Source organism: Euprymna scolopes, chromosome 23, assembly GCF_053919585.1.
Source record: "Euprymna scolopes isolate OS-2025 chromosome 23, ASM5391958v1, whole genome shotgun sequence".
Classification (NCBI taxonomy): Eukaryota; Metazoa; Mollusca; class Cephalopoda; order Sepiida; family Sepiolidae; genus Euprymna; species Euprymna scolopes.
Genome location: NC_136504.1, coordinates 77813272 through 77837370, shown reverse-complemented (window position 1 = coordinate 77837370; position 24099 = coordinate 77813272). Strand labels below are relative to the sequence as shown.

Sequence of the window (24099 nt, the reverse complement as noted above, 5' to 3'; positions counted from 1 at the left end):
TGATTCACAGTCAAGAGCCGCCATCATTTTTTTTTTTTTTTTTTTTTTTCTCTAGCTATTATTAGAGATTTTCATCTTATTTAGTGATTGTCTCCTTGGCATCGTAATGGTGTGAAATCACTAAATTTTATTTCTTATTAACGTTCTAATCGCTTATTTTCCTAATACATTAATATCTTTCAATAACAAGTAAGTATTTTATAAAGTTTTCATGTTATTTTATTTTAAGCTGCCATATTTCACAATTTGATTTTCATACACAAGCACCTAATTTTCTTTAATTGAATGTCCATGGCATGAATAAATTTATATTTGTTTTTGTAATTTCCTGTTTTACTTTTTTGCTTAAAAAAGCAGCACGTTTTATTTTTTAACTTAATCTCACAACTGTTTATACCAAATTGTTTTCAATATTGTCCCATAATTGTTCTAATTTTTCAAACTTAAATTTTTTATGCAACAATAATTTTCCCTATAAACTTTTTCAATGTATGTTACAAATATTCCAGTTTACAATTTAAAAATTTGATTTTTGTTATTAGTTTTTCTTATTTTTTAAAATTTTGTTTTAAAAGAACAAATCAACAAATTACTCCAACAGTTTACAGTTTTGAATATGGAGCCTTATTTTAAGAAATATGATTTTTCAAAACACCATTTTTTTTTTTAAATTTAAAGTTATTTTGAACAGTTTAATCCCTTAAAAATTATTTAGCACAAAATTGTTTGTTACGTGTGAAAAACAGAATGTAACGAAAAAGCCACAAGATTGACTGAACGACCATGGTCACAGTAATTCTAAGTTCACTTCACTTCAAATTATCCTGAAATTGAAATCATTTTGTGATTATCTTCCTGTTTACCTTTATAATTTAAAAAAAAAAAATTGGTAATTTTGTCTCGTATTTTGTTTCCATCAGGTCAATTTTTTTGTTTCATTTCATTTAAGTTGTTGGGAGTTGGCAGACATTGACCCGCTATCTCATACATTGCAGCCGAGAGATTTTTAAAGGTTCTAATTAGAGCACAATTTTTTTGATCACTTGGTTCACTGGGTATATTTACCAGGTAGTTTTTAAATTATTTTTCATGAGTTAGGTTTCTCCTATAATTACTGGAATAAGTGAAATCTCCCTAAGATTTCAGTTTCTTTTCATGTTATATGTTAGACCTTGGTATTTCGTTATTTTTTCCCTCTCAGTTCTGTTTAACTCGGCATCATAGGAAACATTAATTTCTTCCAAGATTGCTTCTTCTTATTATCATTATGTCAGGTTCAATAACTCCATTTTCTAGCTATGTAGCTGTAGGAATTGCATAGTTATAGTGTGTATGTATGTATGTATGACTTATTTCCAACTGTTCTTTTGGGTATATGTTGCTGTATCCGATATTCAATTTTTTTTTATTACAGATTATCCACTTATTATGCATGCTACTGTGTCACATTGTATGGTAGCACAATTTTACAACTCGATGTTGGCTCACACTTGACTTCTGTGATGCAGAACCTGCATTTGTTGTCATTGCTTAGACCAGTGAACTTCCTGGTTGTACTTTAAAGTGTTTTAAGAAAATTGACTAGGATTGGCCACTTTGGTTTTGCAAAACAAGAGCGTATACAATTGAGTCTTGAAAAAAAATCATATTTGACATTTTAAAATATATACAAATTTTCTTTCCAATCGTATAAATATTTTTAAGATTGGCCAATATGTAAGAAAGTGCAAGTTGAATGGATTATGGTGTGACTCTGTCAATGTAACGCCATGATGACTGATGAACTGGAAACGTATTCACATTTGAATTTTTTAAAAATCGTCAAAATAAAATGATCTTTTTCTGAATGATTTCAGTATCTGTGTATGTGTCGATTTTTAAAGGTTCCTTTCCTTTTAGTAAGTTCAATTCCAGTGGTTTGACATGTTATTTCAAGTTAGAGCAGTTGGTAGTGTGTTAAACTGTATACTCTGAGGTTTTCGTTTTGATCTTAGCTGATGCCGTTGGTTTGATTTTGATTTTTATCGCTTTTACTTTTTCAAACATAAAACTGTTTATTGTTAAAGAAAAACTTTTGCACTTTATAAACTGTACTGAAAAAAAAAAAAACATTTAAGAAATTAAGGGGGCTCTACTGCTATCCCTTAAAAAATGCAGATTCTTCTTTTTTTAAGCTGATTACATTTTTGTGCTTTTATCTGTTTAGTACTTCTGTAGTTTACAAACCATGCTATTTTTTAGATATAATTTTCAAGTTAGATTTAATTTTTACTGTATCTTTTGTTTATTAAATTGTTTTGCGAAAGTACAGAATAGTTAAGAAAACTCTCTGCCACGGATACAAAACAAATGCAGCATTTGAATAAAAATATTTAATTTTAAGAAAATCAGAATAGTAAGGATTAAATTGGTTTGGGATACACAAAATCATCCCAATTACATGTTTGAATTTTTTATCCCCATTTAAAATTACCAAGATAATAAACTTTCAAAAGATATATTCAAACTTAAGCAAAACTTTTCATACATATACTTTATGCTATATAAAGAACTAGCTACATTTTCGTGAAAACTTAATAGATATTTTTTTATATTTCTTAATATTTCATTTTTGGAAAATACTGTAAAGATTTCATTTAACTTTAATTTTTGAATGAACATTTTATTTTATGCTTGATGAGTATATGTTTATGTTGATTTGTCTTTTAAAATTTGAGTGGGGGTGTTTTTTTTTTATTTGACCATCTGCAGTTTATGGTCTGTGTTAATTTTAGTTATGATTTTCCTGTTCAGTTTAATTATTATGCTAAAATTATTCGTTTACTTTTTGTAATTGATTTTTTATTTAATTATTTGGGTAACGTTGCAGTTTTGATCAAATGCCATTCATTTTCTTATTTTACTTACTGTAATGTAGTAGAAGATACCATTTCAGATCAAGATGGCGTTTATTCATCTTATTTAGGCTGTGTGAATTCTCTCGGAAGCATTTATTTAAAGATTCAATAATATTAAATACAGAATAAACAAACAATAAAAGTAAATAGGATAAATTTTTCTAGACTGAGACGATTATTAATTAAAGTTAAATTCCTTCAGTAAGAATGTTTTTCTGCTGAAGACAAAAATATTTTGTCAATTTGTAACTTGCTAAATCGGTATGAGAAATTTTTCTAGACTGAAGCAGCATTTAATTAACATTAAATTCCGTCTGTGTTGATATTAAAGCTGTCTTAATTATTTATGCAAAAAAAAATCACAATTAAACAGAAAATTAAAAATTTCACCTGATTTAAAAGTCATCGGGAAACAAATCTTAACGAACTTAAAAAAAAAAAATCTATATCAACTCTGACGTTCGTGCATTTATGCATATAATGTAATGTTTTTATTTTCGCATTAAAGGCATCTTAACTTTTTGGGGGTTATGTTGAGACATGCCCTATACAAAAAATAAATGTCATATCCCCCAAATGTGTCACGTGACTCATGTTCATGTAAAATGCAAACTGACAAAATGCATGAAACTAAAATGAAATAACAAAGCTCTTATTAAAATGGAGTCATATCCCTAGGTTTTAACTTGTTAGTTTATTCACCTCAAAAAACAGTTTTTTGTGTTAGTTGAGAGCTAAAAAAAATGGCTCATGATAGAAAGTGATATATAGTCATTAAAAAGTGCTCAATATCTTAAGAGTAGCAGGTGTCTTAAAACGCAACTTAATTTCTTCTATTTGTTTTATATGAACCTGGGCAACACTTGGTAGCCTTGCTAGTTTTTTAATATATAAGACTTTTGGGCTTCAAAGAAATAGGAGATTGGAAAACAGTAAATTGGTAAAAAGAGAACTAGACTGATAGCGATAGAAGTTTTAATAGAAATATGTTACAGTTTTGCCCCAGTCAGTGCCGGGTATCTCTGCTAGTTTATTATGTAAAGGAAAGTCAGCTAAAAACTACAAATTACACAAAATATCCATATATCATTGGATTTAAGGTGAAAAATAAATAGTAATATTTAAATCAGTGGTCAAAAAAAAAATAAAAAAATTAGATTTTTTTTTTATAATAGTCATTTGAAAAACACCACTAAAACTAGTTTCCATTATATTGACTGAGTAGAGAGAAAAAGAGGACAGTTTGAGGTAGATAAGTTTAAAAAAAAAAAAAGGTGATATTTTAAATTTTTCTATTTTGTTTTTTATGCTTCTGGATAATAGCTGGTGGTCTTTGTTATTCTTGAATAATGCATCTATTTATGTTGGTTTCTTTTCATCCTAATTTGTGAATGTATGGCTAAAAGAAATCTTTCTTTTGCAGCTCAATTATTAATTGCAAAAAAACTCCATCTATAATAGTTTCTGCAGCAGAGGGAGAATCCAATTCTTCTTTTTTCACCAAAGGTTTGTTAATTATTATTGGGAAATCAAACAATTGTAGCAAAGATAAAAAAATTACACTGAATGCAACTTATTTTTTCATTGTTCATACGTTTTCATAAAATTTTAAGTGTCTTTCAATCAACACATTAAGCATCTTAAAATTATATTAGGCAACAAAAAAAGAAAATATAAACTTTTGAGAATTTGCTTTCCTTTTTTCTTTTTCACTGGCTTTAGCATGCTAATAATATTTTCATTTGGCCTATATTTTTCTCTTCACTGACCTTTGTATGTTTAACGACTAGAAGAATTACTAGGTAACCAAAAAAGTACTGTCCATTTTAAAAATCTTTTTTGATTTAGCCATTGAGTAAAGTTGAAATATATATGGAATGCATGTAGCAATTGTTTTCAAATTTGAACTGTCAGTAGTAGGAACATCAGACATTATATAAAATATGAACATCAGTTATAAAATTTATACATCAGTTATAAAATCTGTACGTCAGTTATAAAATCTGTACGTCAGTTATAAAACAGACAACTGTGAGAAAGATGCTAGTGTCTAAAGATCTCGTTTGGGTCTGTTTGCTTTACGACTTCAAAATGAGTTTATCAGAAGCTGCATCAAGCCACTCGATATGTTGAACGTTTAGAGATAGTTCTGTGAATGAACATATTGCAAGGCATTGGTTTAAAAAAAATTCAAGTTGGGAAATTTGTCCCTTCATGATGAGTCTTGCAGTGGATGATCGCAGGCCTTGAAGGCAGCTATGAGACAGACTTCACCTGCACCATGTTCCACAAACACTGTCCACAAAGGACAATGAGTTATAACCGCATCCTTATTCAGTCACGAAAATAATGAAAAAAGTGATGAAAAGTTAGTTTTGTACAAAACTCGGCATGTCACTTAGGTAGGAGACTTTATGCTATCTACCTTATTCACCTAACTTTGCACCATCTAATTACCATCTCTTTCATTGGATAGTCATTGTTGTTTCTAGATGTAAATATTAATATTTATTACTGTGTGTGTGTGTGTGTATATATATATTGATCCCTTGATTTATCGGAGAGGGACCTATGTTTTCAGTGGTGTCTGTCTATGAGTCCATGTGTCCGTTATTCCGGATGATTGCCAGATAACCGTATATTAGTTTTCCTGAAATTTTGCCACAAATTGGGTTTCATTAAATAAATGTGCACAGTAAAAAAATTTTTGCGAAAATTCCCGTTGCGTCCCCAGGGACTTAAAAGAGGTAAAAAATGCCCCAAAATGGCCCGTTTTGCCACATAACATAGTGCTAAAAATGCCTCCTTTGTGGCTCTTTTTTTAGGTTTCTCAACAAAAACTTGATATGCTAGTGGTTTACGAGGGGCGTGCAATAAGTAATGCCCCTGACCCACTTCCCATAGCAGTAGAGCAACGATACTTGGCACATTTATTAGTCTTTCTCTACATAGGAACCACCCAGAGTTATGAATTTCTCCCATCGGTTGATGCAGCTCTGGATACCATTTTTGTAGAACGCCCCAGGTTGGTCCTGCAAGCACAACGTGACTTCAGAAATCAAGGCTGCATCATCTGAGAAACGCTTTCCTTTCAAAAACAACTTCATGGCTGGAAAGAGGTGAAAGTCAGGGTACAAGGTCAGGAGAGTAGGGAGGATGGGGGAGGATTTCATAACCACACGCCCGTGCTTCTGATCTGGCGACATGCGAGTTGTGGACCGGAGCGTTGTCCTGCAGAAGGAGGGTACCTTTGCTGATCTTGCCCCGCCTCTTGATTTTGAAAGCTTCCCTTAATTTCCTCAAAAGTGAAGCATAATAAGCTCCTGTAATTGTGGTACCAGGAAATCTGTCATCACTACTCCGTCCTGGTCCCACAAGACTGTGAGCATGACCTTGCCAGCGGAGGGCTGCACCCTTGCCTTCTTTGGAGGTGGTGAGTCCAAGTGCTTCCACTGCATTGACTGGGCTTTGGTCTCTGGATCATAGTGATGGACCCAGGTTTCATCCTGTGTAATCAGTCTTTTGAAAAACTTTGACTCATCTTCTTGGCACATCTCCAAATTCATCCTCGAGCACTCGACGCGTTCTCGCTTCTGGAATGGTGTGAGCAACCTGGGAATCCATCTGGCAGACACCTTATGCATATGCAAATGGTCATGAATGATAGTTTCCACAGACCCTGTACTAATCTTGACATCTTGGGCTATTTGGCGAATAGTAATGTGCCGATCTTCCGAAATGGCAGCCTCAACTTGACGGACAGATGCCTCATCAATGGCAGAAGTGGGGGCGACCAGGTCTGGGAGCTGTTTCCACAAACTTCCGGCCATGTTTGAATTCACGATGCCAGCGTTTTACAAGGTCATATGATGGGGCATTATCACCATAAGTTTCTTTCATTTCATCAAAAGTCTCCTGTGGTGTGTGTCCTTTCAAATTCAAAACCGGATCACTGCTCAATATTCAACAGGCTCCATTTCATACCTGACTCAGTTCGAACACCTGTAAAACAGAAACCACAATAAATTCAGAGCTGTAATTTGACACATAACCTGTAGAGATATAAATCATTGCACATGCAAAATTTCAGCTAGATCAGACAACTGGAAGTGGGTCAGGGGCATTACTTATTGCATGCCCCTCGTATTACAGTGGTCAAAAGACCTGAAACTGCATGGTTATACTGGGATTCGGCATCCCCAGGGGCTTGAAAAAGGTAAAAATACCCCAAAATGACCAAAAATGACACGTTTTTCCCCATAGCGTTTGATCCATCCATTAGCTTTTCCTGAAACTTGGCCAAAATGTGGAAGCCATTGTTTTTAATATAAATTCAATATGGGTGATCCTGGCAAAATTCTGTTTTGCATCCCTCTGGGACTTTTAGTGCTAAAAAACCATGCTTTTCCTTATATTACTCAAAAACTTGATATAGTGGTTTTCCATGGTGCTGAATTCAAATATACGTCTTAAGGCGTGAAGCTGCACCATCTGTCCATTTTCAATGGGATTCTGCATTCCCAGGAGCTCAAAAGGGGGTCACAAATGCCCCAAAATTGCAAAAAATGACACTTTTTACTCCATAACTTTTGCCCCATTCATTAGATTTTTCTGAAACTTTGCGAAAATGTGAAGGCAATGTTGGTCCTTCACACTTGTCACATTCATTTTTTGTGGCGTCATCTCACATGCAGCACCAGAGGCAGATCACACACGTGCAGCTTGTTATTAATAGTTCCCATATGGTGTTAAATTCTATGCTAGGTCTGCTTATAGTTGATTGTCACACAGCATGTGTTTTTTTTTTTTTTTGTATCTATATTTTTACGTTGTCTCAAGAGCAGATAATTTTTCTTTTTCTCTCCATATGTGATCAGGCACACCCGACTTGTCAATCAATCTCTCCACATATTGCAGTTTTTCAGTGTTCTTACTCTTAGTGGACGACATATCTCATCTTTGTATAGTTTTCCACATTTACATAGAGTCTCATACACATAGTTCTTAGTTATGATTCTTTCTGTCAGGGCTTATACAAGATGTTTTTGGAGAGCCGATTCGCTCCTGAATACTGTCCTGATTTCATATAGATTACATATTCTTTGAATTTTTGTTTTAGACAAGCTCTTCATGTATGACATACAAACTGCAATGACTTTTCAGATGATGTCCTGGTGTTTGGTCCAGTTTTTTTGAGCTGATGTTATGCCTCTAGATAGTTGTTTTGATGGAGGGTTTCTCTTAAAGTGTCCATTTCCTCTTGATATGTATTGCTGTTACTACATATTGCTTTTGCTCGATATTTCATGCAACAGGCAATTCCTTTTTTTACATTATATGGATGATGGGAGTTGAAGTTTAGATACTGTTTAGTGAACATTGGCGTTCAATATATAGATGACCTAAAGCCTTGATCAGTGCAAGTTAGCAGCACATTTAGGAATGATAATTTCTTATTCTGTTCCTTTTCCATTGTGAACCATAGCTGGACAGGTAGAGTTCACATGGTCCAGCAATGTTTGAATATCTTCCTGATAAGGCCAGAGTATAAATGTGTCATCCACATATAGCAGGCACTAGTTGTTGGCTTTAGTGATGAAAATCTTAACATTTTCTCAATATATTCCATAGATACATTGGCCAGTACCCCAGACAATGGTGATCCTATTGCTAGATCTTCTTCCTACCGATATATGGATCCCATCACGCATAAGATCCCTTTTACGCATAAGATCAACATCTTCATTATATTGTCAATTGGGATACAAGTGTATTCCTTCAGCGAAGTATCTGAAGTTAGCTTTTTCTGTACCACAATTATAGTCTTATCAGTGAGTACTTTCGTGAGCAGACTCACTGCATCTAGACTCACGATTTGGTTGGAATGAATAGGAGCATTGTTAATTATTTGGACAAAGTGAGCTGAATTCTTGACATATAAGTTCTTGCAGTTTTAACTTTTGAATTCAGATGAACATATCTCAGCACAAACAAAAATTTATTGATCGAAATAAGCACCATCAGAATTAGCACTCTTGCCAACGCAAAACAAGTGTATTTATGCTAGTAATGTAAAAATCTTGCGTTTTGGTGGTGATGAAAGTGTTTTTGATATCACTTAGATTTTTTTAAGCATTTCTCATGCAGAAATTTATCAAAACGCTTGAACAAGTGGTAGGTGAGAAATCTAGAGAGTATGACGGATGAGACAGTTTTGTAGCTCAATTTGTTCAACTTCTGCAGGGTTGGTTTAGCAAGGTGCGTTCGGGCATTGTCATGAAGGAGAATTGGGCCTTTTCTATTGACTAATGCTGGGTGTTGTTGTCAAAGTTCCTGATGCATGAATGTTGACAGTAGTTTTTCGCCATAATGATTTTGCCTGCATTAAAAAAACTAATGGATGAAACCGGCCACAAACCACCAAACAGTCAGCATGACCTTTTAGTGGAACTATGACTTCAGTAAATGTCGTGGAGCTTCGTCAGCATTTAACCACTGAACTGAGCGTCACTGGTTTCATAAAGAACCCACTTTTCATTGCAAGTCACAATCCGGTCAAGAAACAAGTTGTTCTTGTTGCGTAAAATAATGGAAGATGACACTTCATAATGGTGTTTTTTTTTTTTTGGTTGTCGTTCAATTCGTGAGGCACTTATTTCTGAAGTTTTGTCTTTCCAACCTCTCTCTAGTGGTTGGAAATCATCATATGCATTATGTCTAATTCAGAAACAAGTTGTCGAACAGTTGTGCGTGGATTGGCTTCGACTAAGGCTCCTTATTGATCGTCAACATCTGATCGCCGACCATGGTCATCATCTTCAAGACTCTCGTCACTGCCACAAAATTTCTTTAATCACCATTATGCTGTGTGTTCAGTTGGGCCAAATGCTTTGTTGATATTGCAAGCTGTTTCAGCAGCTTTTCAGTCTAGCTTTTCAGCCTAGCTTGTCTTGAAATAAGAAAATTGTGTGAATTTGCTTTTTTTCTATTTTGTTTTCAACATTCTAGAAAGAAGATTGTTTTTCTCAATTTTTGTCCCTTACTTTTAGACGTTCCTATTTTGAAAATAAATAATTACTATAATTCTTTTTCTATCTTTTGCAAATGATTAAAATTTTAGGTACTCTTGCATAATTTGACCCGAATTCTTGTGAAATCCTGTCAAGTATGGGTCGAGCGAGACCGGCAATTATTAGTGTCAGCCGAGCATTGTAACAGACGCAGACTAATGAAAAAAAAAAAAAAAAAAAAAAAAAAACTGGAAAAAATTAAAATGCAAATAATCAAAAATAATAAAAAACCTACCAAGAAAAGATATTTTTAAACATATAATTGTTAGGTGCAAGTACAAGTTTTTGTTTTGTTTTGTTTTCTTTTTTGTAACCAAATTTTTTTTCTTGTGTGTTTTTTTTTTTTTTTTTTTTTTTTTTTTCAAAACTTGTTGTTCAGTCAAGTTCTTTTGGTGGCACTTTCCATCCTTTACACACAATCTCTTTTTAAGTAAACATTTGTGTTTACACTTGTTTTTTTTGGGGACAGCAATTTCTTCTGACAATATGAGATTGTCTGCATCGATGTTTTCATTTCTTTTTCTAACATGTATAGATTTATTTTCTTGCCTGTCATTTTTCTGTTTGGCGAGTTTGAAAATATATTTGTCAGTTTTTTTGTTTTTTTTGTTGGTTTAGTTGCTTTCTTCCAATTCGAATGTCATCTGCTTCCATTTAGATAGCGCTTTTTCATTGGCTAATCAAACTCCAAAAAATTCAATTAAAAAAAAATAATAAATAATAAGTAACTAATCAGAAAAATAAAAAGTCACCCCTGCCCCTTAATATCACCTTAAAAATTACTAAAAGCATAACAGAAAAAAAAAATGAAATAAATAAAATAAAAAGTCGAGTTGGCGTTTCAACATTTAAACAATGCTCGGCTGACACCGATGATTGCCGGTCTCGCTCGATCCATGCTTGACGGGAATTCACGAGAATTCGGGTCAAATTATGCAAGAGTACCAAATTTTAGTATGTTATTATGGATGATAACAACTACCAGTTGTCAAAATTTCAGCTTTTCACACTTGTTATTTCTAACAAATATTAGGTTTTAAAATTTTAGCCCTTATTTTTGGACGCTACTGTACTGTCTAGGAAGGAGGCAAAGGCATTTGAGATTTTGGTCTATAATTGATATTCATTCTCCTGGCTATTGTGGGTGTGTCTCCGATGAGTTCATACCTTACTCATCTTGTGATCCTTTGTGTTCTCCTGGAACTGATGTAGTTTCAAGGTTAAGCTTGGCAGCATGAGCTTAAGATCATTGCATCCAAATTCTGTGCAGATCTAAGAGTTCAACATAAAGGTTCCGGAATTCAAAGAGTTATATCTGAAACAGGTCAGAGGCCACATTGACCAAAATGTTGTGAAAATAACACTCAAGATATGAACAGTAGTCCAAAAAATACAAATAATATGAACAACCAATCCTCATCAAAAAAGTTCCAAACCGTAACACTAAATAAATATACATACTTTTTTAGTTACCTTAATAGAAATGAACAGAAAGGAAATTAACAAGAAATTATATCAACAAACAATACAAAAGTAATGGATTGACTGAGGTTGCTTCCTCATTTCTACTGATTGGTCATAATTACTATCGACTCTGGAAGAGTCCAGGAAGACTTCTTTCATTAGCCTTTGCAAGCTAATAAGTCTTTTGATTCTTTTTTTTTATTTTTAATCATACATCTAAAAAGCTTGGTGATCTAAAAATCTTTTAAATTTAAAAATTGCAAAACATTTATGACTATTTCAGTGCCCTGCATGGTTGGATAGTTTCCCTCTTTAAGACTATATTTGTTTTGTGTCACCTTTGTTTTTTTTATAACTTTCATTAAAGAGTTATTGTTACAATGGAAAACAAAGCAACAAATATTGCTGCATAATTGTATTTTTTGTGTAAGGAATTAAATTCGTTTTTATTTTTATACAGCAAATCAACTCTATGGGCAATTTTATGCCATAGAATATATTTATAAAATAGTAATTTATAAGCTCTAGAAAGTTGTTTAATTGTCTCTATAGTTTGTAATGTGTATATGAGAGTTTTAGAATTGTTAGTGCTATTTTAATTGCTTCTTTTATAAATATGAGTCCTATGTCAGCTCTTTGATTTCCTCTAATGCTTAAATAGCTGGGAAACCCGGCCAGGACTACCACCATGCTTATCAGACAGTGGTGCCTTTTTAATATTTCATGTGTGTAAGAGTTGATTTGAGATAATTTGATATGTGGATTAGATATCTAGGTACAATTCTGATTCTGCTTAAAACTATATCTTTGATTAGGTACCGAGTCTAGACTGAATTTTTATTCATTTGTATAAAGAGTTGTATGATCATAGTGTTCCTCTTGGGAGTTCTTCAAATTGACTTTGGCTGAGGAAGTTGTTAGTTATTGCATTAAAAGTTTCCATAATTGAATTTCTCAACAAAGATGAGAATAGTAATTCAAATAATGTTATGTAATCAATAATAATATGATTTATTATAGATTTCTAAATCAGCGAAGACCAACAGCCTTCTAAACCTCATCCAAGAAGTTCTCTTTGCCGACAACTGTGCTCTAGTGGTGCATGTTGAATCCCATCTGCAATTGATGCTAAAACACTTTTCAGAAGCCTCCAAATAGTCTGGTCTAACAATCAGCCTTAGTAAACCTGAGGTGCTTTGTCAACTTGCACCAGAAACAAACCATCAACCCTCGACTATTGTCATTGACAACACTCAGCTGAAGAATGTGGAATATTTCCAACATCTAGGAAGTACCATCTCCTATAACAACAGGAAAATCTATGCACAGATCAGCAAAGCTAGCCAAGCTTTAGGAAGACTCCGAAACAAAATGCTCAGCACAACATATGTTTGAGTACAAAATTGAAAGTGTATAATGCAATCGACCTCCCTTTCCTTCTGACGTGAGACTTGGATACTGTATCATAAACACATTAAAAAAAATTGGAGAAATTCCACATGTGTGCTCTATGTTTTGTCCTTAGAATCCGTTGGCAGGACCACATTACTAATCTTGAGATCCAAGACCAAGCCAAATCATCAAAAAGAGTGTATGCTTATTAGGACCCAACTGCGTTGAGTAGGTCATGTCATTTGCATGGAAGAATACCCCATGCCAAGACACATGTTGTATGGAGAACTTCAGAAAGAAAAGAGAAACCATGGTCGCCAAAAAAAAAATACACTACAAGGACACGGTCAAGACCAATCTACGGTAGTGTGAACTTGAACCAAAGGAATTGGAGGACTGTGTTAGTGATCGATCAAACTGGCCAGCCTCCGTCCACAAATCTACTGAGGATGCACATTGCCGCTAGAGATCGGAGCAACAACATGAACTTTCGGTACTCCCATTGTACCAAATCCTCTGCCTCCAGCCTGGAGTTGTGCAGTCCCCCCCCCCCCCCCCCAAAAAAAAAACAGATGAGTTGCCAAAATGATATGTCTTCTATGAACACGACGGATGACCAACAAAAATTTATTATGTGAATTTATCATGCCATTATGAATAAAAAATTGTTTTGAATTATTTATTTTAGAGAGTTTTTATAGATTTTTAAAGTTTTAAGTTTGAAAAAAACTGCTGTTTCTAAGGAAAAAAATTGAACATTAAATTTGTTGATTTTATTTTGGTAAAAAAATTAATGTAGAGCATTTTTAAGTACTGTTGAAAAGTTAGAAATGCTTGTAATTACAATTAAAAAAAAATCTTTCCATGTGTGAACTGTTATTTCTATAATTGAGGGCTCAAAAACAATGTTTCTTTTATCTGGATATAAGTATTCAAAATTACAACTGCTCTATTGTAAAAGAATAACCTTATCGAATGAATACAAAAATTGGAAAGATTTACCAGTGGTAGTATGCAATTTCTTTGCTTCAAAATATTTCATCCTCGTCATGTTGGAACATTTCTCTGTGTTTGTAGATAGACATATGCAGGTGAAATATGATATGTCGAAATAAATGTACAGGAAAACGCTTTGCTATACAGGGGGAATGATAAAATTCTTGCCCTAAAAAACAACACTACAGATTTATTTTAAAACTTTTATTCAAAAAGTAATTTAGGTAACTTGATTATGTAGTAGAACTCACATCTACTCAATGTAATTGCCTTCAACCTCAATCAAGATAGAGTACAAAATAGACTTCGTGGCTTAGTGGGGGATGCCCTTTTCTCTACCCTGCAACCTCTCTCTCACAGAAGAGACGTTGCGAGCCTATCCTTGTTTTATCGTTATTTCCATGGCAGGTGCTCGTCTGAACTCCAATCTCTTGTCCCCCCCTCGCCAATCTTTCACGATAAACACCCGTCTAGCTGAATCCACTGTGAAAAATTTCCCCCACTCTATATCTGTGCCTAAATCAAAACGTAGATTCCATGAACAAAGCTTCTTTCTTAGAAGTGCACGCCTGTGGAACTCTGTTCCATCTGCCTGCTTCCCACCTGACTACAACTTGGATGTCTTCAAGTCCAACGTTAACAAGTTCCTGATGAACCACCCCCTTAAGTAGACACTTCATCATATCTCCACACTAACGTACTGTACTTGCAATAACCCTTATCCCTGAGTGGCTTCCGGGCCTTGGTAAGTGGTGACCACCGTGTAAAAAAAAAAATCACCACCTCGATACGGGTTTGGAACTGGGAGCATATCTTTTCCACAAGCGATGGCAGCGATCAGGCTGGCTTTGGTATTGTGGGAGGTCATGTTGATGTTCTCAACATATGACCAAATGAAGTAGTTCAGCGGTCTCAGGTCAAGGGAGAGAAGGTACAAAGTCGTAGTTCTCCTTCTAAAGCCAAGCCTGGGTCTCTTTGTACTTGTGGGCCGGCGCCAAGTCCTGCTGCCACACCCAGGGTCTGCCAGTGGCTACCTGAGCACGAGGGGATCACCACACTCTTTAACACATCCAAGTACACTTTGGTGTTGACTTTCAAGCCGACTTCAAAGATGTGAGGTGGCATGATGTGGCCTTCACTTAAAACCACACCAAAAACCATAACCGTAACCAGAAACTTTTTCATCATCCTTAGCATATTCCTGTTAATCCAGCGATGCATTTTGACAGTGCTGGCAATGGTCCTGTTGTCATAACTTGGATCAGTAGAGAGCATGAGTTGTACAGCAGTGCATCTCCGATCTCGCTTGTGTCACTTTCAGATATGATAGAAGGCTTCTTTGTACACAACTTGCCAACTAGTAGATGGTCTGCAACAAAAAAAGAAAACCGGTTTTCATCAAACGGAAATGGAATCATGTTGTCTTTTCTATAGCAACAATTTTATCGTTTCACCCTGTACTTGGGTATCAGGCAAAAATTACTATCTACACCAAAAATTATGGAAAATTATCAAGTAGAATTTTAATTAAAAATTTAGATCAGTTTATATAATATTTCTGATTCTTAATTGGCATGAATGCACTTAATGACTTATCTCCCCTGTTCCCCCTTTTAAATATTTATACCAATCGCGAATTGGAAAGCTCGAAATATTTTCTTTAAAATGCCATATGATTGGACAAATTAGCAATTTTTTCAGCCATTTTAGAAGGAACTAGCAAATCGTCAATAAAAATATACAAGATATAATGATTTCATTGTCCTTTGTTGCGTTTTTGTAATCACTTTTTGAAAGATTGTTTTTTTTTTTTTCAGATTCAATCTTTTTAAATGATATGAATGCTACACAAATTCCAAATGATTCCAGCGGAAGTGAAGAAGACTTAAATAGTAAAAAATCTGTGTAAGTTTTCATTTCATGTCAATATTACAAATTGCTTATATATTGAAACAAGTCTCATCAGATTTACTTAGTGAATTATCTCTTTAATTTTCAGGACTTCAGGAAAATCAGTTACTAAAGTGAAAAGAAAAGGTAATTTCAGTTTTCATTATATTCAGTTAAACAATTTTTTTTGTCAGAACTTACATGCAAATTTCTAATTTCTACCTCTCTTTATCTCTTATATATAAAATATTTTTTTATTTTAAATATTACGTACAGACACTAGTGTTTTATGCTTACTCAATTGTTAAAGAAATGATAATTATTGCTAATGGAAGGATTCAAACTAAGTTACAAAGTCATCTTTGAGTCTGCAGCTTGAGAACATGGCTACTGAAATTTAACACATATATAAAATTAGTGATGGGATGATTCCAATGTTTTTCCTGATTCTGATTCAATTACTGATTCTGTTCTAAATTTATGATTGCGATACGATTCCGATTCTTTTATATTTTATAAATGTTTAATTAGAGATTTGTTTTTTCTTTTGTGAATTTTCAATTTATTACATAAACCATGGGAAATTTCCGCATATTTTTTTCTCAAATGTTTTCCTTGTAATTGATTAAAAATTGTAAGACAAGAAAAAATTTATTTTGATTTTAAAACAAAGCCAGATTGTATCAGTTTGTCGTTAGTGTACAACATGCTACTTAAAAGTGTTCATAAACAGTTGAAAATAGTCGACAATTGGTAGACAAAATGAGAAAACTATGTAAGAACAAAATATTAACAACACCTCTTCCCATTGTTACAAATTAATTTTTATATGATAATATTACTATTTAGAATACCATTTTTAACATGGGGAGGGTGTGGACATTGTTGACTATTCTGTACCTTCCTTCTATGAATGAAGTTTAAATTTTATTTTAATTATAAAAAATTGGTGGGTTATTAAATTTATTTGACTTGCTGTAAAAAAACAAAAGCGAGATGCAAATAATAATAATAATGATAATAAATTTGTAAATTTACACTCTTAGCTAAATGACCATTCCAAAATGGAATACTACTTAAAAAATAACTTCTCGGAAAGAAAAGCAATCATTTTAGTATTTAAAGTGGATGCTCAGTTTCGAAGATAAATTTAACGTAAAATAAGTGATAATTTTTTTTTTTTTTTCTTTGACACCAGCATGCCAGATTTCAATCCGCCATTGTACACCAGTGCATCAAATTTCATTCCGTCCTAAAAGCAAATTTCTACAGAAAAAGAACTTATTTGTACATTTTTATCTAGCAAATAAACATAAAATTATATAGGAAAAATCACATTATTTTTTAAATCCAGCAGCGGAACTGAAGTCAATATTTTGCTTCTAAAACAAAACTAACTTTTTGATAAATCTCTCCATGGCGTACTGGGGAAAATATTTTTCTAATAGAATAAAAATGAATAAAGTTTATTTTTACAAGAACATTTATCCATTTATCTAGCCAATAAACATAAAATTACATATGAAAAGCTACGTTTATTATTTTTAAAAATCCAACTTATTACGAATTTGGGTAAAAATGGCAAAAGTAAATGAATAGGTAAAAATGGCAAAAGTTGACACGGAAAATCAAAAACGTTAGAAGTACAGGCTAATCTCTCATTCCTCTAGTTTAAAATCCTCCTCCAAAATAAAATTAAATATTTAGTAGACATTTACACAGGTAGGGGTGGGGTTAGGCTTTTTAAATAGGGCTAATCACTGTCAATGTAAAACTGAAAATGCTTTTTGTTAGCAAGCCAGTGTGAAAAGTTTTTAAAGAAGTAGAGACAAGAACTATAAAATGTTATTAATGTTATATCCACTCCTTTTCTTTCTCTATTCATTTGACTGTTCATCACAATTTATAACTCTAGCAAAGCCATTATCAAAGCACCAGCAGAAAGCCAGGCATATAAAATCAACAGTGGGTTCTTTGATATGATAGGGGCGAGTCTGAAATATATATTCTGTTTAGAGCACAATTGACTGATAATACTTGACCTTTGCATTTTAAACTTTAATTCAAGCCATTATATAAAAATAATTTTATAAAATCAATATTAGGTTCTTTATTTTTTAATGTAGACTACAATGTATTGTGGACTATGTTGTCACTGTGAAGAGGCATGTGAAGCTTCAGTGTACTGCGATTTGATTGAAAAACGGACGATTTCACCAATTTCAATGATAATAAAAATATGGGAGTGTGAAACATTCGTTAATCATCATTAAATCCTGGGCAACATCGGGTTTCTGCTAGTTATAGCTAATTTTCAGGTTTGTATTACTATACACAGATTCGAAAAAGTTAAAAAAAACAAAACAAATATACAAAAAATAAATGTCATGAAAGGCAGGATAAGTTACTTTCTACCTAACTGGATAAGTTTTTAGTGTTTTTATTTAATGTATCATGTTTATTTGGCTAAAAAAACATACAATGTTTACCAATGTATTTGAAAAAATGCAAATGGCGGCGGACTCTGTGTTGAATACGTAAAGTTGGGAAAATGAGTTAAAACTGAAAAACTATACACAATACTGTTAGAAACCCTCCAAATATGTGTTAGCCTATGTTACGGTAACATATATTAAGTTCATTAAATGGCGTGGATTTATGTTCGTTTATATAGAAATGTTCTGATATTTGGAACTTTACTTATCGCAAAGAGAACAGTGAGTTTAAGATATAAATATAGCAAATTTAGTTTTTAAAAGTCAACTAACAATTTGATTACATCAGTTTTTGTTTCTTTCTATTTAATAATTTTGCGGTAGAACAAAATATATAAATAATGGATGTGCTCATTTTTTTTATTTGTATCTCACTAATAATTTATATACAAAACACACATGAGGAAACTCATACATAAATCATAAATTCTTTTCATGTGATAGAAACTTATGCATTCCTAACAATATTATATGGGATACTGGAAAATTTGACCCAAAACTAATGTTTTTTTTTTTTTTTTTGTTTTTTAAAAACCCTAAGGATATTTTTGGTGGCGGGAGGTGGGTGGTGATAGGCAGATACTTTTGTATAAAGTTTTATTGATTGGATTTCTAACACTGAATAAATTTATTATTGGCAGACAATTTATTGATATTTTTTAGCCATCTTATGGAAAATGTTTGATTAAAAATGTATTAATATTTATTGAAAAAAAAAAATATATTCAATGTATTTATTCTAAAAAATATAATGATTTCATTGTCCTTTGTTGTATTTTTGTAACCATTTTTGAAAGATTGTTTTCTCTTTTCAGATTCAAAATATATATTCAATGTATTTATTCTAAATGTGGTATTGTGGTGAGTGAAATGATTCTAGCTAAGTGTAAGATAGATAGTATGATCAACGATCTCCACTTTCCCACATTTTTGATGACTTTGTTCTGTTATATTTTTTTATCAAATAAATAATTCAAAGCATAGTACCTGTCCTGATAATACATTTTATCTTTTCTGTCCTTAGTCAGTGAAAAAGAAATCCTTCTAGATTGAGGTAATTTTAATTTTTATCCCAATTTAGAATGCCCCTTCTTGGAGAGCTGGATTCTGTACAATGTAAACGAACCTTGTGTCTAAATCTGCCTCACTTGTATCATTTAGTATTATGTCTTTTTTTAGAGTTTTAATCAAATAAAGTGATAAAAATGTGAACACCATAAAACGGCATTTTGTAATTTGACAACTCGTTTTTTGTTGTGTTAAAAAAAAGATTTCAAAATGACAGGTATCGAAAGTTTTGAAAAAAGTTTTCTTCGGGCACCCACTATTAAATAAAACAATCTTTTTATAATGTTTATCCATTAAAAAAATAATTGTACATTGCTGTCTCTGGTGGTTTAAAAACATGATATCCGAAAAAAAAATCGTTTGGAATTTGAATCTAGATTGATGTAGTATTAGTACAGTAGCAGCGATAGCATGGTGTAAACATACACATTTTTTTTGCTGATTTTTATTCCAGATTGATTTTTTTTTTTTTTTCATTGAAAATCTGATAATAAAAAAAATTCTTACATGTTTAGTTAGAGCTATTTTGTTATCAACCATATAAATACTTAAAAAAAATTGGATAGTAGTAAAATTTTTAAAATATCTAAACAACTGAAGATGTAAAATATGATTGTTTTGGTTCACGTGTATGAGCGGTACAACACTTCTATTTTTCGTCTTTTTAAAAATGTTTTCAGTGGATTTATTATCGAATGGCAACTAATCTACCCGATTATAAAAACAACAAAAAAAATACAAAATCGATATTTAAATATTTGTAGGAGGTGCTCAGTTGAGAAATAAACACGGTAGAAAAAGACATGAAATGTAATTAAAAATCAAAATAAAATTAATTCAAAATATTTTTAACAATTTCTCAGCTTTCGCAAAAAGTTGTTTCTTTTTTTGTATTTAAATAGGTGCAACAAAAGTACTTGATATTTTCCAAGCGTCACGTTTTAAATAACATTTATTTTTGTCTGTTTGTCGTAATTCTTGTAAAGTTTCACAATGGGTGTTAAACACCCTCTTAAAAAAAACTCGCTAAATCCTATGTCTAGCCCTAGGTACGAGTGGCAAGCCTTCTAAAACCTTTGTGCCTAACAATAACACTAAGCACAAGTGGCAGAGGTCCCCACCAAACAAAATTCCTCTGTAAGCTACATATAAGCGTAAAAAAGACTTTAAAGAAAAGTGCACATGATTAATTTCCCATAAAAATAAATTGGTCAACTGTTCTAAAATGCTAGAATGATTTCAAAATGGTGAATTATTTAGCATTAAATTTATGTGAAACCAACCTCCATTCTAAATTCTAAAATTGTTTTGTTTCTAAGTCTTCAGGATGTTCACACATAATTTTCCTTAGGGCTATCATTAACCCAAAGTCAGAGTGGCAACCTCCCCACCTCATAATTGCACAAAGGCCCTCTTAAGACACATAATTGCCTTTTAGAAAAAAAAAATACCCAGGATTTATCTACCATGGAAAAAAATGGTTAACTGTCCTAAAACACTGGGGGGTTCAAAATGGGAAATCATTTTACATTAAATTCTAAAATAATTTTTGCTTATCTTCTATTAAAATTTTTCAAGGTATTCACGTAATTGTCTATAGAATCACATATTTTGGAGAGGTGGTCAGATGGGGGGGGCATAACTGAAGGTTAAATACTACTTAACAGACAGGAGCTTCCGAAATCAAAGTAGCAATACACATGAAAAAATTGAAATAGCTTAAAATATTTCGATATTGGTATCTATAGAAAGAGCTTGATGAGCTTAAAAAGAATCTTTTTAAATTTTTTAAATCCAATTAAAATTAAGGAAGTTATGACTATTTTTGTGCCTCACACGTTTGGATATTTTTCCCTCTTTAAGACCAAATGCGTTTTGTCACATTTTTTACACTACTTTTTCAGCAAAAATGCTGTATTTTTGTTAAAACAGAAGATTAAGCAATGAAATTTACCATATAAGTGTATTTTGTGCTAGGAATTAGAATATGCTACTGAAAATCTTCAAAAATTAATAGTTTCCAAATAATCTGCAGTAAATGCACATAAATATGCTGCAATTCCTTAAAAATGCCATGCATTCATAAACAGAAAAAAAGTTAAATAACTCAAAGCTGAATGTACAAATAACTGAAATCGAAATCTAGGACTGTTTAAAAATATATTGTAATATTTCTTATTATTGTAGATTAATACCTTCCGTTAACCCCCACCCCCATCTGACCACCTCTCCAAAATATGTGATTTTACCTTTGTAGGCAATTACGTGTGAATACCTTAAAAATTTTAATGAAAGATAAACAAGTATTATTTTAGAATTTAATGTAAAGTGATTCCTTATTTTGAGCTATTCTAGCGTTTTAGGGCAGTTACCATTTTTTTTTCTATCAGAGATAAATCCTGTGCACCTTCTTTTTTCTAAAGACAATTGTGTGGTTTTAAGAGGGTCTTTGTGCGATTATGAGAAGGTGGGGAGGTTGCCACTCTCTGACTTTGGGTTAATGATAAAGCTAAGGAAAATTATGTGTGAACATTCTGAAGACTTGATAGAAACAAAACAAAAAAAATTTTAGAATTTAGACTGGGGGTTAGTTTCACATAAATTTAATGTAAAATAATTCACCGTTTTAAGACAGTTGACTAATTTATTTTTATGGGTGATAAATGGTACACTTTTCTTTAAGAAAGGATTTTGTTTTAGACACTTATATGTAGCTTACAAAGGAACTTTGTTTGGTAAGGAGCTTGCCACTTAGACTTAGCATTATTGTTAGGGCTAAAGAAGGTTTTAAGAGGAGGATGCTTGCCACTCGTACATAAGGTTAGAAGTAGGATTAAGGATTTTTGTTTTGTTTTTTGTTTTTTTAAGGCGTTTAACCCCTATATTTACGGTTAGTGGGCCATAATTATTGGCCTTTTGAAAATTTTATGCCTTAGATTTTGGACATCAAATTACTTTTAAATATGAAATTTATTTTTGTTTGTCGAAATTCTTAAGGGGTGTGAAACTTAAGAATTACGACAAATAGACAAAAATAAATTTCATTACAAACAAGTGACGTCGCTAACAGAAAACGTGACGTTTGGAAAACTTATTAAGTATTTTTGCTCACTTATTTAAATATCAAAAAAACATTCTTCACTAAAGTTAACAAATCATTCACAAATTTTAGATAAATTTACTTTTTATTTTAAATTACGTTTCTTGTCCGAGTGACACATTATTTCGTTAAACTTTCCAGTTTAAGACGTTTTTTATTTCTCTACCTGCACTTCGGGCCAAGATCACAGTGTAGTATTCTGATGCGTGATGTGACACTTTGCTTTTTCTGTCCTCTGTCAGTGAAGGAGAAATCCTTCATGATGGAGACAATGTTTTTCTCTCCAGATTGACCCTTTTTGGGAAGCTGGATTTTCCTCGCATTAAAAACTGACTTTTTGTCTAACTGTCCTCGTGGGGAGGCAAGTAAATAGAAACTTAGCTAGAAACTGAGCACCTCCTACAAATATTTAAATACTGATTTTGTATTTTTTATATATATATACATATATATGTATATAATTGAGTAGATTAGTGTCCATTCAATTATAATCCGCTGGGGGGGACAAAAAAAAAAAAAAAGAAGAAAAAATATATTGGGAGTGTGTGTGTGGTGGTGGTGGGGGGTACTGCTTGCACACGTGAAACAAAATAATATGTCACATTTTTTTATTTTTTATTTTTTTTTAAACAAAACACTTTAATTCACCATTAAAAACTAAGGTAATGGATAAAAGTGCACACGTTATATATTTGTTTTTCAATTATATTTTTAACATTTGACAAAAGGTTTGTTTTTTTTTTGTTTTGTTTTTTTAATTACATTTTCACCCCAAACAAGGCACATTGCCACTGTGGTTTAGGGGGCTACTATCAGGGGCAGCAACTACTGGGCACTATGTTGGGATTTGGGCAGCAAGATGTAGGTTCACGTTACACTTGAACTTCTGCATGTCAGTACAGTTGGGGAAGCAGGGACCTGGAATGGAATTCCAGAGTCTAGCGGTTTTGGAGAAGAAACTACTGGAGTAGAAAGATCTTCTACATCTAGGGATCTCTACTGTGTGGGGGTGGGATTTAGCTGCCTCTCGGGTTTGTCGAGGGTGTCTACATCGTGGGGGCACAAGTGTCTGCAGTTCTTCAGAGCATTCACCATTAAAATACTTATAGAACAGGCAGAGGGATGCAACGTTTATGTATTTCTGCTTTATTAAATGCTAGTTTTTTTTCTCGTCCATAAATGTTTATTTATCTACCGAGTTGATCTTAAATATTGTATACTCAATCCATTATATTATCCTTTTCAGTCCACACCCCTTAATTCCGGCTTCCATCTTATCTCGCAATTACTTATAACGTCACCAACTAACTTTCAGAAGAACCCCCCCCCCATCCGCTTTTCTTTTATATCGTAAGTTTCTTAAAACGTGACTAGCTAAAGTTCAGAATAAAATCACGCTTTTCTTTTAACGGTTAATTTAAAAAAAAAATATTTCGAACGCTGTTAACTTAAATTCCTCACTACAGTTTACATTTTGCAGACGGACGTGTTTTTGTTGAGATAAGTGATTTCAATTTTAATCATACTTTTTATTTTTAGATTCAAATATTAATAACTCCATTTTATTTCAGTATTTAATTTCTGTATTTCTGTTTTATTAAATGCTAGCTTTTTTTCTCGTCCATAAATGTTTATTTATCTACCAAGTTGATTGCAAAAATAGATTACGAAATTGTACTCATTCTTAGTTCGTGAGAGGGGAATCTATCACCATACTTTCCCTAAAA

The 24099-nt window shown here is 32.6% G+C and overlaps 1 protein-coding gene across 6 annotated transcripts in view; it reads left to right on the top strand.

Annotated features, from left to right (window-relative positions):
- LOC145246022 (uncharacterized) overlaps positions 1 to 24099 on the top strand; it is a 231371-nt gene that overhangs the window by 131523 nt on the left and 75749 nt on the right. For all 6 annotated transcript variants that reach the window (XM_080107843.1, XM_080107844.1, XM_080107841.1 and 3 more), the window contains 3 exons: positions 4321 to 4403; positions 15637 to 15724; positions 15819 to 15856. In XM_080107843.1, the coding sequence (XP_079963969.1) occupies positions 4321 to 4403; positions 15637 to 15724; positions 15819 to 15856 (209 nt within the window). The remainder of the gene's footprint in view (positions 1 to 4320; positions 4404 to 15636; positions 15725 to 15818; positions 15857 to 24099) is intronic.